The following is an 18418-nucleotide window of genomic DNA, read 5'->3' on the forward strand; positions in this document are numbered from 1 at the left end:
TGATATTAACAAAAAAAAATGCATTTAGATCTCGGTGCTTTTTTTGGATCTAAAAGAGAAACATCTGATATACAAGGAATCTTGTTAAAGCTTAACATAACTATTTATACAAAATGCCTCTGGGGATGTCTCCTTCACAAATGTGAATCGGAATGGTTTGTTGCCATGGCGATGAAGCTGGTCTCTCTCCTGTGTTATACCTGGTAACGTAGGAAACCAGGAACTGACTCAGTGTTGTTTAAAATGTGAAACAGAGGGATATTCTGTAAAGCAAACACCTTTGAAAGATGCAACATTGTAATTTATGGGTCACTCCACAATAAGGCCTCCCACAGATTTGAAATAGCAGAGGTGGGAAAAAGCAATGGGGGGTTGGAAGGGGAGAAAGATTTAGATTTTCTATCCTCCCTTACATCTCCAGAACAAGTCTTTGTCCTATTCACTGTAAATTAACTTGAAGGGCAATGTGTTCAAGATTGCTGAGAGAATGGAGCAGCTGGGCTCGTACACTCTGGAATTTAGAAGGATGAGAGGGAATCTTATTGAAACATATAAGATTATTAAGGGTTTGGACGCGCTAGTGGCAGGAGACATGTTCCCAATGTTGGGGGGAGTCCAGAACCAGGGGCCACGGTTTAAGAATAAGGGGTACGCCATTTAGAACGGAGACGAGGAAACACTTCTTCACACAGAGAGTTGTGAGTCAGTGGAATACTCTGCCTCGGAGGGTGGTGAGGGCCTGTTCTCTGGATACTTTCAAGAGAGAGTTAGATAGGGCCCTTAAAGATAATAGAGTCAGGGGATATGGGGAGAAGGCAGGAATAGGTTACTGATTAGGGGTGATCAGGTATGATCACATTGAATGGCGGTGCTGGCCTGAAGGGCTGAATGGTCTACTCCTGCACCTATTGTCTATTGTCTATTGATAACACAATTGATAGTTTAGATTAATGCCACCATCTCAAAGGACAAGAAACTCCCTTCTAGTTTCCCGTCAAATTGCATGCCATCCCAATTAATTTAATGGTGCAAGGCTTGGATGGAGTGTTGTGGAGAGAATGGTTCTACTAGTGTTAGAGTCCAGGACTAGAGGTCATAGCCTCCTCATTAAAGGACGTTCCTTTAGGGCGGAGGAATTTCTTCAGTCAGAGGGTGGTGAATCTCTTTGCCACAGAAGGCTGTGGAGGCCAAGTCAAGGAATACTTTTACGGCAGAGATAAATAGATTCTTGATTAGTACGGGTGTCAGGGGTAATGGGGAGAAGGCAGGAGAATGGGGTTAGGAGGGAGAGATAGACCAGCCATGATGGAATGGCGGTGTAGACTTGATGGGCCGAATGGCCTAATTCTGCTCCTATCTCATGGCCTTATGACCTTCTAAGTCACTGAGGTGCAAATAATAACCTCCACCCACCCACTCCACTGAGTACGTCATTTACACAGACAGCAGCAATACACAAAGATGGTTCATCACTCTCATGTCTAGGGCCTGATAAGTGCTTGCTAGTGATGCTCACATCCCAAGACTAAACAATAATAATGCTGTATTAAATGCTTTGATCATCTGCTTTGAGCCCTTGTGTGGGAAGCAGATCATGCTGACCTGTGTAAATGATCAAATCACATTATGCGGCAGCATCATGTTTAGTGTGTGTGTTTTTTACATTTCCAGGCTTTACTAAGATCCCTCTGAACAGAAACCATTTAATCGGTGAATCAGTGTCCTTGGCAAAGCCTTGGATCTGATGAGATGTGGGGGAAAAGACGCATGAATTTACCTCCAAGATCATCTGAATTCATAATTGTGACATCTCTTCTCAGCGTGAGAATATACATTACGATCAAATCTATTATGAAGACAAAGAAATTAATATTGAGCTACCAAATACATCACCTTGCATCCTGACTTTTCAGGAACAAGATTTGTTATACATAAGATCAAAGTTTCAGGAATCAAAATGGTTAGGTCATTTTGATCATTGCTTTAATTCAAAGATCAGCCTGAAGAAGATTTCCTGACCTGAAACGGCATCTGCCCATTTCCCTCCACAGATGCTGCCTGACCCGCAGAGTTTAGTTTGGTTCGGTTTAGAGATACAGGGCAGAAACAGGCCCTTCTGCCCACTGAGTGCATGCCGACCACCGATCCCATTCACTATTTACACTGGGGACAATTTACAATCTTACCGAAGCCAATGAACCCACCCAGCTGTATGTCTTTGGAATGTGGGTGGAAACTGGAGCACCGGGAGAAAACCCACGCGGTCACAGAGAGAACATACAAACTCAGTACAGCGAGCACCCGTAGTCAGGATCGAACCCGGCTCTCTGGCGGTGTAAGGTAGCAACTCTACCGTTATGCCACCGTGCCACCCCAGATGGGGTTTATTTTGCCCAAGGTCCCAGCATCCGTGGCATTCTTGTCTCTGCTTTAATCGTTTTGTTTGGTTCATGGGCATGTACGTACCTGGAACATATCTCATCACCTCGAAAGATGCGGTCACGGGATATTTGGCAGGTTCCTGGACCAACGAGAAAGTTCAGCACACCTTGGATAATCTGCTCAAATGCTGACGTAGTCCAACAAAAAATGCAAGCAATTTTTAAAAAATGTGTGCGTGCTTGTGTTTGTAAACCTGTATAGGTTAGAAACATAGAAACATAGAAATTAGGTGCAGGAGTAGGCCATTCGGCCCTTCGAGCCTGCACCGCCATTCAATATGATCATGGCTGATCATCCAACTCAGTATCCCGTACCTGCCTTCTCTCCATACCCTCTGATCCCCTTAGCCACAAGGGCCACATCTAACTCCCTCTTAAATATAGCCAATGAACTGGCCTCGTTAAACACAGGTTAAAATAGTTTGGGGCCCGTTCAAAAACAGCTTTTGGCAATCTCCCTCATTAGACGCTGTGGCTATATATAGGTGTGTGGCTGTTATTTATTTTCTGCTCTCCCTCCTTGGGTCTTATTACCCTGGCAGTGGCTTTAAAATAACGCCGTTCAAAGCATCACTTGGGAGAAGGCAGCAGTGGGTGCCAGAGACCACGAGAGACTAAGGCTGCGGAGACCATTCCAGCTGCAACCTCTCGCATTGGCACTGCAGCCGCCCAGGTTGTGCCCCATTCATCCGCCCAGATTCAACATGGCAACATGTGGAGTGGACGGCAGCCAAGTTAGCAGCGAGCATGCGGTTAATCATGGAATGATCCGGAGTCCCAGCTTTAACATTGACCGCCCACACAATTATCAGACGGCGCTCTGATATTTCACTGAAAGATGTAATATTTGACAGGTTAAAAGCTTTTCTGGAGCTATCAGTTTCAATCAGCCTGCTATTATAATTCATCCCACGTTTACATATGATCATAGAAGGATATGATGTAATGTCTCAGACCTTCTGTGGTGTATGTGTGAATCTAACGTAAATTATTATTTGCCACCTTGATAAGTCTTCCATACTTTTTGAAGTTGAAATACTATTTACCAATGCGTCATCCTTTTTGCTTCATGTTCTCTCCTTATTACCCTCTCTGGGCCTCCACCTAATTGGATTGATGGGTAGGTCTTGAAAGCCAGCAAAGACTCGATGGGTCCAAATTGCCTCCGATGTCATTGAAAATGAATATGAAATGAAATGCTATACACCCAATCATCATTTGTCCTACATTAACTTTATTGCCAAGTGGTTTCAGTTTTCAAAGACTCAAACTTGTTTGCAAACTTGTGTGGGATGGCACTGTGCCAATGTGGTAGAGTTGCTGCCTTAAGGGTCTGTCCCACTTTCCCGACCTAATTCACAACCTCTGCCAAGTTTGCCCTTGACTCATACTCGTAGCATGGTCGTCACGAGGTCATAGGAAGTCATAGGTAGGTCGTAGCAGGCCGTGATGCTAGTCGTAGGTACTCGTGGCATCAAGTAGGCCGGGGCGTTTTTTCTAGCCTGATGAAAAATGTCCACGAGTAAAAAAGGTCGTGAATTAGGTCGTGAAAGTGTGACAGGCCCTTTACAGCGCCAGAGACCCGTGTTCAAACCGGACCAGGGATGCTGTCTGTACGGACTTTGTACGTTCTCGCCGTGACCTACGCGGGTTTTCTTCGGGTGCACTTGTTTCCTCCCACACTCCATAGACGTACAGATTTGTAGGTTAATTGGCTTCGGTAAAATTGTAAATTGTCCCTAGTGTGTTTAGGATAGTGTTAATGTGCGGGGATCGCTGGTCAGCACGGACTCTGTGGGCCGAAGGGCCTGTTTCCACACTGTATCTCTGAACTAAACTAAACTCGGTTGGTAGGGAAGAGAAGAAGCAAGGCAAGGATTTTAAAGTCTTTGAAAACTGAGGCCTTGCCACAATGCAGCTAATAAAGAGCAAAGGATTGCTGGATGTAAATTTAATTTAATTGTTTTGACATCGGAGACCATTCAGACTGTCGAGTCTCCGCTGGCTCTTGGAGCCATCGCATCAACTTGTATCTCGTATACGAGAACACAAAGTGCTGGAGTAACTCAGTGGGTCAGGCAGCATCTCTGGAGGACATGGATAAGGTGATGTTTCGTTCCAGGACCCTTCTTCGACTCTGACCTGATGCATATATTTTTAATATATGACGATATAAAAAAATTCCCATGCAAATATTTCTCATATTTTGCAGAAATACAACATATTTACAATTCGCAACAAAACTCATAAGTTTTAAATACCTGCGACTAGACGTATTCTCAATATTAAATAGAACGTGTGCCATTAAGTTCTTGCAAACATTCCATTCCATGAATACTCACTCACGCACACGTCTCACCAATATAACACTCTACTGTCTTCAATATCTGTAAGCAGAACATACATTAATGCCCCTGTCCCACTTAGGAAACCTGAATGGAAACCTCTGGAGACTTTGCGCCCCACCCAAGGTTTCCGTGTGGTTCCCGGAGGTTGCAGGTGGTTGACGGATGTTGCAGGTAGTGGAATCATGTAGGGAGACTGACAAAAACCTCCGGGAACTGCACGGAAAACTTGGGTGGGGCGCAAAGTCTCCAGAGGTTTCCGTTCAGGTTTCCTAAGTGGGACAGGGGCATAACTCTTCGCACAAAATGCATTCCTTGTGTCCATCCCTTCCTTGGTTTCTTTCATTCCACCTTTTGATAATAGGTTGGAGCTCTGTAGACTCGAAGTTTTGGAATACCCTCCCTAAATCTTTACAGCTATCTAACTTTGAACATAGAACAATACAGAGCAGGGATGGGCCCTCTGTCCAACAGTGTCTGTGTTGAACATGATGCCAATTTAAACTAATCCATATCCTCCGTTCCCTGCATATCCATGTTCCTATCTAAAAGCCTCCTAAACGTTCCTCCTTATAATACTATCTTTAAAATGAATCCTTGGACCATGACCCCACAGACCAGCACCAGGCCATTATCTCTAACACTATCACTGGCTTCATCACTTCCGGCTCCCTGCCCACCCAAGCCTCCAACCTCATTGTTCCCCAGCCCCGCACGGTCCGATTTTATCTTCTCCCCAAAATCCACAAACCTGACTGTCTTGGCAGACCCATTGTTTCTGCCTGTTCGTGCCCCACTTAACTTAATTCCACATACCTCGGCTCCATCCCATCCCCCCTGGTTAAATCCCTCCCTACCTATGTGCTCAAGGCACTTCACACGCTCTTCGTCTCCTCCATGACTTCCGTTTTCCAGGCCCCCATTCCCTCATCTTCACCATGGATGTCCAGTCACTCTACACCTCCATCCCCCACCAGGAGGGTCTTAGAGTCCTCCGTTTCTTCCTCGATCGCAGAACCAACCAATCCCCGTCTACTGATACTATCCTTTGCCTAGCGGAGCTAGTCCTTACCCTTAACAACTTTTTGTTTGACTCCTCCCATTTCCTCCAAATCCAAGGCGTAGCTATGGGCACGCGCATGGGCACAAGTTATACTTGCCTCTTTGTAGGGCACGTCGAACAATCTTTGTTCGAGGCGTACCGTGGCCCTATTCCCGAACTCTACCTCCGCTACATCGACGACTGCATTGGTGCTACCTCCTGCACCCACACAGAACTCACTGACTTCATCCGTTTCACCACTAAATTCCATCCGGCATTCAAATACACCTGGACCATTTCCGACATCTCCCTACCGTTTCTAGACCTCACTATCTCCATCGCAGGTGACAGACTACTGGCCGACATCTTCTATAAACCCACTGACTCCCATGGCTATCTGGACTACACTTCTTCCCACCCTGCTTCCTGTAAGGACTCCATCCCCTACTCGCAATTCCTCCGTCTACGCTGCATCTGCACCCAGGATGAGGTGTTCCACACCAGGGCATCGGAGATGTGCTCATTCTTTAGGGAACGGGGTTTCCCATCTTCTCCTATAGATGAGGCTCTCACCAGGGTCTCTTCTTTACCCTGTAACTCTGCTCTCACTCCCCATCCCCCTCACTCGTAACAAGGGAAGAGTCCCCCTTGTCCTCACCTTCCACCTTACCAGCCGTCACATACAACAAATAATCCTCCAACAGTTTTTCCACTTCCTACGGGATCCCACCACTGGCCACATCTTCCCATTTCCTCCCCTTTCGGCTTTTCGCAGAGACCGCTCCCTCCATAACTCTCTGGTCAATTCGTCCCTTCCCACCCAAACCCCCCCCCTCTCCTGGCACTTTCCCTTGCAACCGCAGAAAATGCTACACTTGTCGCTTTACCTCCCCCCTTGACTCCATCCAAGGACCCAAGCAGTCTTTCCAGGTGCGGCAGAGATTCACCTGCACCTCCTCCAACCTCATCTATTGCATCGGCTGCTCTAGGTGTCAACTGCTCTACATCGATGAGACCAAGTGAATGCTTGGCGATCGTTTCGCCCAACACCTCCGCTCGGTTCACAATAACCAATCTGATCTCCCGGTGGCTCAGCACTTCAACTCCCCCTCCCATTCTGAATCCGACCTTTCTGTCCTGGGCCTCCTCCATGGCCAGAGTGAGGCCCACCATAAATTGGAGGAATAGCACCAGCTCATATTTTGCTTGGGTCGTTTACACCCCAGTGGTATGAACATCGACTTCTCCAATTTCAGGTAGTCCTTGCTTTCTCCCTCTTTCCCCTCCCCTTCCCGGCTCTCCCACAGCCCACTGTCTCCGCATCTTCCTTTCTTCTTCCCGCCCCCCCCCCCACCCCCACATCAGGTTGAAGAAAGGTCTCGACCCGAAACGTCGCCTTCGCTCCATTGATGCTGCCTCACCCGCTGAGTTTCTCCAGCATTTTTGTCTATCTTTAAAGTGAAGATCATCACCCAAATCTTGGAAGGGTAAAGTTATTCAGTCAAAGAGTTTGTTGGATGAACACAGATTATTTATCCTTTAAAAGAGAATTGGATTTAAAAAAAAAAATTTTTAGTGTGTGGTCCCCCCCGCCACGGGTACCATGTAATCCCTTGCTACCTGCTCCATGGTCGGATAGTCGGCGACTAAACCTGGTTTGCCAGGTGAAGAGGGGGCTGTGGACCCCAGGCAGGACCAAAAACAAGACCTGTCAAAGGGCAGATGAGCTCCTAGCGAGCCAACAGCCACCCACACTTCAGTAGACGTTGCGATCACTGTCGTACATAGCATTGTAAGTTGATGTTTTCAACAATGATGATGATGATGATGATGATGATAGTGTGTGGGTAAAAGTGTTATGGAACTAAATAAAGATTGGCTCTTTTTGGAGATGAGCATAATGATCCAGATATAACCAATTAGAGATCTATTTCAGGTGGATGGTATAAGCACAAGAAAGTGTGTGGGAAAAGATTAAGGGGATATGTAGGAAGGAACTGCAGATGCTGGTCTAAACCGAAGATAGGCACTCAAAGCTGGAGTAACTCAGAGACACAGGCTGCATCTCTGGAGAGAAGGAATGGGTGACATTTTGGGTTGAGACCCCTCTTTAGACTGGCTGATCTATCTCTCCCACCCAACACCATTCTCCTGCCTTCTCCCCATAACCTCGTACTAATCAAGAATCCATCTATCTCTGCGTTAAAAATATTCACTGACTTGGCCTCAACAGCCTTTGATGGCAAAGAATTCCACAAATTCACCGCCCTCTGACTAAAGAAATTTATCTCATCTCCTTGCTGAAAGAATGTCCTTTAATTCTGAGGCTATGACCTCTAGTACTAGACTCTCCCACTAGTGGAAACATCCTCTCCACATCCACTCTATCCAAGCCTTTCACTATTCTGTACGTTTCAACGAGGTCCCCCCCCCCTAATTCTTCTAAACTCAGTGATGTGGCTGAGGTTTTTGCATGTGTTGTAAAAGTGCCAACAATCTGTTGGAGGAACTCAGCGGGTCAGGCAGCATCTGATGCATCTATGGAAGGAAATGGACAGACACCATTTTGTGCCAGGCCGCTTCTTCAGACTGCTGGAATTGAGGGGAGATGGTAGTATGGAGAGGTGATGGGAGAGGGTGGGACAAGAGCTGGCAAGTGATGGGCGGTCTGAAGAAGGGTCTCGACCCGAAACGTCTCACACCCCTTCCCTCCAGAGATGCTGCCTGTCCCGCTGAGTTACTCCGGCATTTTGTGTCTATCTTTGGTTTAAACCAGCATCGGCAGTTCCTTCCTACAAATGTCATTTTACAATGGGTGGGTCCAGGTGAGGATGGGTTGAGAGTTAAATAAGTTAATTTGGTGGACGAGGGAGAAAGAGAAGTGTCAGGATAGTGACCAAGGCTGGAGAGCGGTTATAGTCTAAGCTAAGGGATATGGGGAGAAGGCAGGCACTGGTTATTGATCAGGGATGATCACAATGAATGGCGGTGCTGGCTCGAAGGGCCAAATGGCGTCCTCCTGCACCTATTTTCTATGTTTCTATGTTTCTATTTATGTATAGTTTCAGCAAAAGGCTTATGTTTACATGGAACTTTTCTTCTAGAGATGTCCCAAAGTCGTTTATTGTATTATTGGAAATATGACAACCAATTTATCGCAGTTGCTGCCTCAAAAAGGCTGGCAGTATCATCAAAGACCCACACCATCCTGGCCACACACTCATCTCCCTGCTACCTTCAGGTAGAAGGTACAGGAGCCTGAAGACTGCAACAACCAGGTTCAGGAATAGCTACTTCCCCACAGCCATCAGGCTATTAAACCTGGCTCAGACAAAACTCTGATTATTAATAACCCATTATCTGTTATTTGTACTTTATCAGTTTATTTAATCATGTGTGTATATATTTATATTATGGTATATGGACACACTTATCTGTTTTGTAGTAAATGCCTACTATGTACTGTGTGCTGAAGCAAAGCAAGAATTTCATTGTCCTATACAGGGACACATGACAATAAACTCACTTGAACTTGAACAATTTAAATACAATGCAATCCCCAGTTGATAAATCAATGATCAGAGAGTCTATTTACTATTGGCTTTGGTGATGAATAAGTCATCAGAATGCCTGGGAGAAATTTCTTGCTCCTTTTCCAAGCATCAACAAGGGACATTTAACATCTACGTGAAATGACAGATGAAATGGTTCAGGGTTTCTTTCGAAAGGCACCTCTAACAATTCACTGCCATGAATGTCTGCCAAGATTACGTAAAGACTGACATTTGAACTCTAAGCCTTCTCCAAGTGTTATGACTGTGCAGTAGCTGACACCTTGAAGAAAGAACAAACCCAAATGGCTGGAGAGCTTTTAACTCGTAAATAGAAAATGTAATTATAAACGTCAATGCGCAGAGCGTGCCGAGAACTTGAAGGGGAGGAGAAGCAGCTGGATTGCCGCATGCCAACTATATTCTTAGTAATTTCCTCAGCACTATCTGGGAATGCTTGATAGGCGAGATGCATGTGTATTTTGTTAAATTACTATCCACATGATTCTGGTCTGTGTCGAGATCTCGAATTAATATTAGAAGCAAAGTACCATCGATATTCACTCGCTGTCAGCTGACTGTAATTCAAGACTGATTTATTTCAGTGTCTTGCAAGAGAAACACTTTCAACCAAAGCAGCAGCCAAAGCCATTAGCAGCAAGATTGGATTATTGCAGGTTCGGCTCTGCCAGGGATCCATTGGTGCTCCCTGTGTGTGGAAGGTTGTCGTTGTTCAAGTAAACTGCTCAGCGACCGGTAAACTGTGTTGTTGCGGGACATGGGAGAATGCAGTTCGGGAGAGAGGGAATACCCTGGAATTTTCAAGAGTGGAATGTATTTGATATAGAAATAAAACAAAAAATAGAAAATGCAGAAAACAGACCACAATCATTTAGCATATCTAAATTAATTACCTGGATCTGCGTAAAAAAAGTTTGGAGCTGGCATACAACGTGGTAATATAGCTATGGGGAAATATTAACAAACTTCATCTTGTTTTTAATATATCCATTAATTGTCATGGGTTGCTCTTTAATCCTACTTTTCAAGGACATTTCTTGGTTCTTGGTTTCTTGGTCCTCCAAAATATTCCAAATGGAATTTAAACTGGAGGTGGTGGAGGGAGGACAAGCCAGAAAGGGTTATTGGGAAGAAAGAGCTACTTTAAATGTAGTTGCATCTGGTTGGGTAGCTATATATTTCAATGCTCCTGTTGGCTTTTGTAGTGCCCCACTTAGTTCTTTCCTGCTTTAAAAGCTCCTCGAAATCCTGACTCATTTCATCTTCTTAAACCTTGCATCTGCTTTGCTTTGGCCAATTTACAAACTTTCTGGTCATTCAAGGTCCCCTCCTTATCTTATTAACCTTATCCATCTCCTTACTGGAACATGCAGATGCTGAACTCTGATCAGCTGCTCTTTAAACATCTCCCACATGGCTTCTTCTTCTTGCGTATGGCGTGCACAGCCATAAAGTTGTAGGACAACTTGTTCTATTTGATCTTATTTGATTGTGCACACCGGGTTGATTGCATTTGTCGGCACAGGGTGGACCACGTGAAGGTTACAATCTCCCAACCCACCCACAAGGCTGATGTGCGCTTACAGATGCTCCCAATAACTCACCCTAGCTCCTGCCTGATAATGTTCTAATTTACCCTCCCCAATTTAGTACATTCCCCCAAAGTTTAGGCGTATCTTTATTCATGTAGAAACAAAGAACTGCAGGTGCTGGTTTATAGCAAAGATAGACTCAGAGTGCTGGAGTAACTTAGAGGGTCAGGCAGCATCTCTGGAGGAAAAGGATACGTGACGTTTCAAGTCAGGACCCTTCTTCAGACTGAAAGTGGGGAGGTGGGCGGTTGAAGAGCTGGAGGCGAGGAAAGGCCAGGACAATCAAGGCCGACAACAGATGACCTCAGGCAGGGAGGTGCCCTGGTAGGCCCTGGCTGGCCGGGAAGGTGTAATCTCTGCTACCATGTGGTTAACTATGGAACTCTACAGAGATGCCCACTTCTTGTAAAGGCAGAAAATGAAGCACAGAGATGGTGGGGTAGAAATCTTTGTTGATTAGTTAAATAGGTGAAAGGCTGAAACATTCCAGATAATGAAAACTAAAGTAGTGAGTAGGATTAATGTGACAGCTTTACTAAGGTACTGATTGATGCAAGTGTAAAATGTCAAACTGTGGCCTTCTGTGGGGAATAAAAGGCACGGATAAAGAGAATCGAGCAGATAGCTGAGCAGTATTACAAAGAAGTGCAATGGAAATTTTATTGTGCAAATTGATAGGAAGATTGCAAATAGTTTTGTTCCATTCAGGGACAGTTTCTTCCCAGCTGAATTCAGGCAACTGATTAATCCAACCACAACCAGAAAGCAGTGCTGAACTACTATCTACCTCATTGGTGACCCTCGGACTACCCCTAATCGGAATTTGCTGGCTTTACCTTGCACTAAACGTTATTCCCTTACCGTGTATCTGTACTCGGTAAATGGCTCGATTGCGATCATGTGTTATCTTTCCGCTGACTGGATAGCACACAACAACAGCTTTTCACTGTAGCTCGGCACACGTGACATAGAAACATAGAAAATAGGTGCAGGAGTAGGCCATTCGGCCCTAAGAGCTTGCACCGCCATTCAATATGATCATGGCTGATCATCCAAATCAATATCCCATACCTGCCTTCTCTCCATACCCCCTGATCCCTTTAGCCACAAGGGTCACATCTAACTCCCTCTTAAATCCAGCCAATGAACTGGCTTCAACTACCTTCTGTGGCAGGGAATTCCACAGATTCACCACTCTCTGTGTGAAAAATGATTTTCTCATCTCGGTCCTAAATGACTTCCCTCTTATCCTTAAACTGTGACCCCTTGTTCTGGACTTCCCCAACATCGGGAACAATCTTCCTGCATCTAGCCTGTCCAACCCCTTAAGAATTTTGTAAGTTTCTATAAGATCCCCCCTCAATCTTCTAAATTCTAGCGTGTACAAGCCGAGTCTATCCAGTCTTTCTTCATATGAAAGTCCTGCCATCCCAGGAATCAGTCTGGTGAACCTGTCTAGTGACAATAAACTAAACTGTAAACTGTAACTGAGACGGTGGCTGTGAACTGGGTGGAATAACTAGGCTATTAGAAAACATAAATAACATAGAAAATAGGTGCCGGAGTAGGCCATTCGGCCCTTCGAGCCAGCACCGCCATTCAATATGATCATGGCTGATCATCCAAAATCAGTACCCCATTCCTGCTTTCTCCCCATATTCGTTGATTCCGTTAGCCCTAAGAGCTATATCCAACTCTCTCTCCAATACTGTACTGTAAGGAGAAGGTTGTGAGGCAGAAGATGATGACTTTGGTTGCCCTGCTGTTGACCTGCACAAGGTTGGATCTCATCCAAGACTGGAACTTGGATAACCTTTCTGACAACAGATTCCAGAAGAGCCAAGCAATGTGGGATGAGGAAGAGGTCAGAGAGCGGTCAGTGTGCAAGTGAAATCTCTGCTCAAAACTTTGCAAACAGGAATAGGGCATTTGGTCCGTTACTCTTGCTCTGCCATTCAATAAAATGATGTCGGATCTGATTTCTACCTCAAATCTGACCTCCTGGCTACCCACGGGCAGTCTTTCTTGAACGTCAGGGATGTCTCTACTCTTGCCTTAAAAATGTTCAAAAGATTTTCCATCTAACGTCTTTTGGAAGCGAGCAGTCCAAAGACTCGACCTCTGAATGAAAAGATGAGTGACCCTGATTTTTAAATAGTGACTCCCTAGTTATGAATTCTCCCACAAGGAAATGTTCCCTTCAGACCCACTGTATCTAGGCACATTTCAATCAAATCCCAACTCCTTCTTCTAAACTCCAGCAGAGTTTCGGCAGACCCGAGCACATGTCTTGATGAAACAATCGCCAGATCTACGTTTGGTCTCGATGAGGTCACATTGGGAGCGCTAAATGCAGGAGATGAGGTTAGAGAAGTTGCATGTGAACCTCTGTCTGATCTGGAAGGAATGCAGGTTCCTTGTTACCCCACCTGAATGCACAACCACTTCTCCCTTTCCCTTCCCCCCACGCTGATCCCCTTCCACCTATATTCCTTCCTCTGGTTTCACATCTCGCACCTCTTCCGCCCTTATCTCTTCAGCTCACACTTTTTGTCTTATTATCTCTGCCCTGTGCCTAACCCATCAAACCCCATCACTTGTACACACCATTTCGTTGTCTCTGTACTGTACACTGACAATGACAATTAAAGTTGAATCTGAATCTGAAAGTTGAATCTGAATCTATCACTTGCCAGACTTTGTCCTGCCACACATCTCTTCCAGCTTTATTCCCCGACAACAATCAGTCTGACGAAGGGTCCCGAACGGTTGCCTATCCATGTTTTCCAGATATGCTGCCTGACCTGTTGAGTCAGTCCAGCTCCGTAACTTTTTCTGTATGATTGGTCCGTGCTAACTGATGGTCATATCACAGCAGGCAGTGGAGAAAGCAAATGGCATGTTGGTCTTCATAGCGAGAGGATTTGAGTATAGGAGCAAGGAGGTCCTACTGCAGTTGGACAGGGCCCTGGTGAGACCACACCTGGAGTATTGTGTGAAATTTTGGTCTCTTAATTTGAGGAAGGACATTCTTGCTTTTGAGGGAGTGCAGCGTAGGTTCACCAGGTTAATTCCTGGAATGGCGGAACTGACATATGATGAAAGAATGGATCGACTCGGCTTATATTCACTGGAATTTAGAAAGATGAGAGGATGAAACATATAAAGGGATATAAATTCACAAACATATAGATTCTTAAGGGATTGGACAGGTTAGATGCAGGAAAAATGGTCCTGATGTTGGGGGAGTCTAGAACCAGGGGTCGCAGTTTAAGAATAAAGGGTAGGCCATTTAGGACTGAGATTAGGAAAAACGTTTCCACCCGGAGAGTTGTGAATCTGTGGAATTCTCTGCCACAGACGGCAGTGGAGGCCAATTCAAGATGTTTTCAAGAGAGTTAGATATAGCTCTTTGGGCTAAATAAATCAAGGGATGTGGGAAGAATGTAAGAACGGGGCACTGATTTTGGGATGATCAGCTATGATCATATTGAATGGCGGTGCTGGCTCGAAGGGCCGAATGGTCTACTATGTTTCTATGTTTCTATGTGCAAGTGAAGGGAATTTGTGATCAGTCACTGTCATGCAAAAGCGCTTCATAAATCCAAAGGACCTAAAACATAGAACAGTACAGCACAGGAACAGGCCCTTCAGCCCACAATGTCTGTGCTGAACATGATGCCAAGATACACAAAAATGCTGGAGAAACTCAGCGGGTGCAGCAGCATCTATGGAGCGAAGGAAATGGGTAACGTTTCGGGCCGAAACCCTTCTTCAGACTGATAGGGGGTGGCGGGGAGAAGGAAGGAAAAAGGAGGAGGAGGAGCCTGAGGGCTGGGGGATGGGAGGAGACAGCTCGAGGGCTAAGGAAGGGGAGGAGACAGCAAGGGCTAACAAAATTGGGAGAATTCAATGTTCATGCCCGCCGGTTGCAGGCTCCCCAAGCGGAATATGAGGTGCTGTTCCTCCAATTTCCGGTGTTGCTCACTCTGGCAATGGAGGAGACCCAGGACAGAGAGGTCGGATTGGGAATGGGAGGGGGAGTTGAAGTGCTGAGCCACTATAGGATGCCAAGATAAACTATTCTCATCTATCTGTGCACGATCCATATCGTTTCATTCCCTGCATATACGTGTTCCTAGCCAAAATCCTCTTAAACGCTACTATCAATTTTAGCATTCCACAAGGACCATGCAGTAAGAGCCAAACTGAGTTTGCATTTAATTTTTCAGATTGAATTACTTTGTAAACTGCACCAAAATGTAGTGCTGCACCACAGAATGTCTAGGCATCATGTTTTTGGTGCATTAAAATACTTGGCTTGGTCAGGGGATATTCAGTCATAAGATGGAGGTTTCTTGGTACATTAACAATCAAGCTTAGGGGAACAGTCACATAAAATATGGTTTATTTCTTCTGTGTGAATTATAGGGTTGAACTTTTGACCTTCTGTGAAAGTACAATAGATTAATCCTCGTGGCAATCATCTATTCTTTCAAAATGAATGAGCTATCTGTGCACTGAAGTTGTTTCCCCACCTCCTTTGGTTAATTATTTCAAGTGTCCCTGTTAAGTTGGATTAAAAAAAATACCTCTGGTTTAATCTATTATTGCAGAATTGCTTTGACTTTTGGCAGCTATCAGCGAGATTTTTTGTTGTTGCAATTTACGTTGTTTTGCATAGAGTAAAGGGACTGGTTTACAAACGGCGTGGTGCAGTTTGTTTAAAAGGCACGCTGGTTTGCCTCCAACTAGCGGTGCACCTGCAGCTAAGTGAGCTGCGCAGCTCAATGGTACACGAGTGGCAATGGTATTGTTCTCTGCACGTCACATTGAATAACCCACCATAAAACCTCACCCTAACATCGCTTCTTATTCACTGACTGATTTTCATCAGAATCGAATGCAACTTGGAGTTACACACACTGACCTGTTGATATCCCCATCCCAGTGTTATTTCGGAGACTGCACAAGAGGCGAATGCTTGGGAATGTATATGTTTGCTTGTTTTCCGATAGAGTGGCCGATTGGGGTTTTTTTTTTTTTAATGTGAGGTCATTTCTTATGGTCAGGGAACAAATTAAATAGTCGCCATGTTCCAGCCAGATCACTTTCCAGAAGGGTTTGGGGGAGGGTTAGTGCAGGGCAAAGTTCACAGCGACCGGCAGCAGCTGGAGAGGCGAGAACTATCTTTTCAAAACGGCCCCGCTGCTGTCTTCAACCAGGAGTTTAAAGCGGTCTTAAAACGACAAGATTATGTGTGCAGGAGTACTGGCAGGTGATGGATAAGCCTAGACATTGTTGCTTCCATACGCACCAGCACAGAAGTTTCTGCCCTAATGTATTAGACGCTTAATTGCTTGTATTGATTACCGAGGGCACATTAGCTGATGGGATCAGCTTAATGTGATTGTTGAAAATTAAAAACAGACAACTGTTTTTATTCAATATTTAAATGCTGGAAATAACCTCTAGTTCAGCTTTTGTGCAGATTCTTGAGCCACACACGGTGTTTTTGTTTTGAGCAAGTGCATTAAAAAATGTTCTAAATATTAATATTTTTTATTTCATATCTTGGATGACAGCAATTTCTTGTCGACTCATGCGCACTAATAGAAGTGCCCTCAGTTGAGATGATTGGAACTCAATCCCACACCACTAAACATTTTCCCGGTGTTGGTTGGGGGGGTCCAGAACCAGGGAGTCACAGTTTAAGAATAAGGGGTAGGCCATTTAGGACTGAGATGAGGAAAAACCTTTTCACCCAGAGAGTTGTGAATCTGTGGAATTCTCTGCCACAGAAGGCAGTGGAGGCCAATTTACTGGATGTTTACAAGAGAGAGTTAGATTTAGCTCTTAGGGCTAAAGAAATCAAGGGATATGAGAAGAAAGCAGGAACGGAGTACTGAGTGATTGGGGATGATCAGCCATGATCATATTGAATGGCGGTGCTGGCTCGAAGGGCCGAATGGCCTACTCCTGCACCTAATTTCCAATGTTTGTCTATGTTTCTAATTCTAGCTTTCTTTTCCCACGGAACCCGACTCGGGGTTTTACTTGTTCAAGAAGGAACTGCAGATGCTGGAAGATCGAAGGTACACAAAAATGCTGGGGAAACTCAGCGGGTGCAGCAGCATCTATGGAGCGGAGGAAATAGGCAACGTTTTTTCAGTCTGAAGAAGGGTTTCGGCCCGAAACGTTGCCTATTTCCTTCGCTCCATAGATGCTGCTGCACCCGCTGAGTTTCTCCAGCATTTTTGTGTACCTTCGGGGTTTTACTTGGTCTCAACCTAGTGGCGCTGCGAGGGAATTACAGCGGATTAAGATTTATTTTCTCTCTCCTCCTCCTCCCCTCTACTTGGCTGCGAGAGGAGAAATTCATTGACTAGGAAAAGCTTCAGAGATTGCATCGACTGTCTCCAGTTTAATTCCTGGATGAGATTGGGACACTGTGGATTACGGAGCAGTGGTGAGGGAGATAAATAAGTAGCATCTCGTAGTAAAATGAAGTCGGGATACTGATTTTTTTTTTTTTTTTTTTTGCAAAAGTGGTGTCTAATTTATTTCGGAGTTTGGAGCAGAGAAATTCTGGTGTGGCAGGAAGGAGCGAGAGACCGTAAATCTGAGCCAGCGGTGCCAGTCGACCCGGAGCTGTGGTTTCACCAGCAGTCATGCATTTATCTGTCTATGAGACGTCGACACATGGATTGAACCTTTGATGGTATCTCGAATATATTCCAGCAGCCCTGTGTTTCGGACTAACCGGAGTGTGCTCGCTTCTTTTAATAGACTGAACGTAAGATGAGCGAGGAAGCAAAGAAAAATGGTTCAAAACCTGCTCACAGGAAGAAGAGGGGGAAAAAGGTAAACCGGAGTTTCTTTTGTTTTTGAATAGGAAAAACAAAAATAATATTCTGTTTTTATTGTCCACTTTTATTGTCCACCTGCCCGTTGAATCCACAAAGCAGCGTTTGCTTTATTCAATAGAAATTGGAGGCAAAGAAACTGCTAGGAATGGAAGCTGGTTTTGTTTTCGTCTGGTGCTGATGGGTGTGTTCGGCGAAGGGCTTTTAAATAAGACTTCAGAGAGAATGGCACCAACGTGAAACGGCGTTAAGGACCCGTCTACAATTCTTATTTCACGAGCACTGAAGCCAAAGCAACAGGGTTCACCTGTTCACCAAACCTACTTTTGCTGGCACTTGCTATTTCTGGGCTTGATAACCTTTCATATCCATAATGGAAAATGACAATGTTTCATAGCAGAGCAAGCATCTATCTTTGTCGAAGCAAAGTGAAAGTAAATTGTAGAATAAGATTTTTTTTTTTTTTGCCCCGTCATCTATTTGCATTGTTTTTTTAAAGCGTGGGAAACGAAATGAAGCTGTTTGATCGGAATGTATGGTTTCTCAGATGGTTGAGTTGA

At 44.9% G+C, this 18418-nt stretch overlaps 1 protein-coding gene across 2 annotated transcripts in view; it reads left to right on the forward strand.

Annotated features, from left to right (window-relative positions):
• ank3 (ankyrin 3) overlaps positions 1-18418 on the forward strand; it is a 523147-nt gene that overhangs the window by 84009 nt on the left and 420720 nt on the right. Inside the window, exon 1 of one of the 2 annotated variants that reach the window (XM_033034304.1) lies at positions 17351-17856. The exons of the other annotated variant lie outside the window; for it this stretch is intronic. Within the exon in view, the coding sequence (XP_032890195.1) occupies positions 17794-17856 (63 nt within the window). The 5' untranslated portion in view covers positions 17351-17793. Of the gene's footprint in view, positions 1-17350; positions 17857-18418 lie in introns of those variants that run through there. 2 annotated transcript variants of the gene reach the window in all.

Source organism: Amblyraja radiata, chromosome 15 (genome assembly GCF_010909765.2).
Source record: "Amblyraja radiata isolate CabotCenter1 chromosome 15, sAmbRad1.1.pri, whole genome shotgun sequence".
NCBI lineage: Eukaryota > Metazoa > Chordata > Chondrichthyes > Rajiformes > Rajidae > Amblyraja > Amblyraja radiata.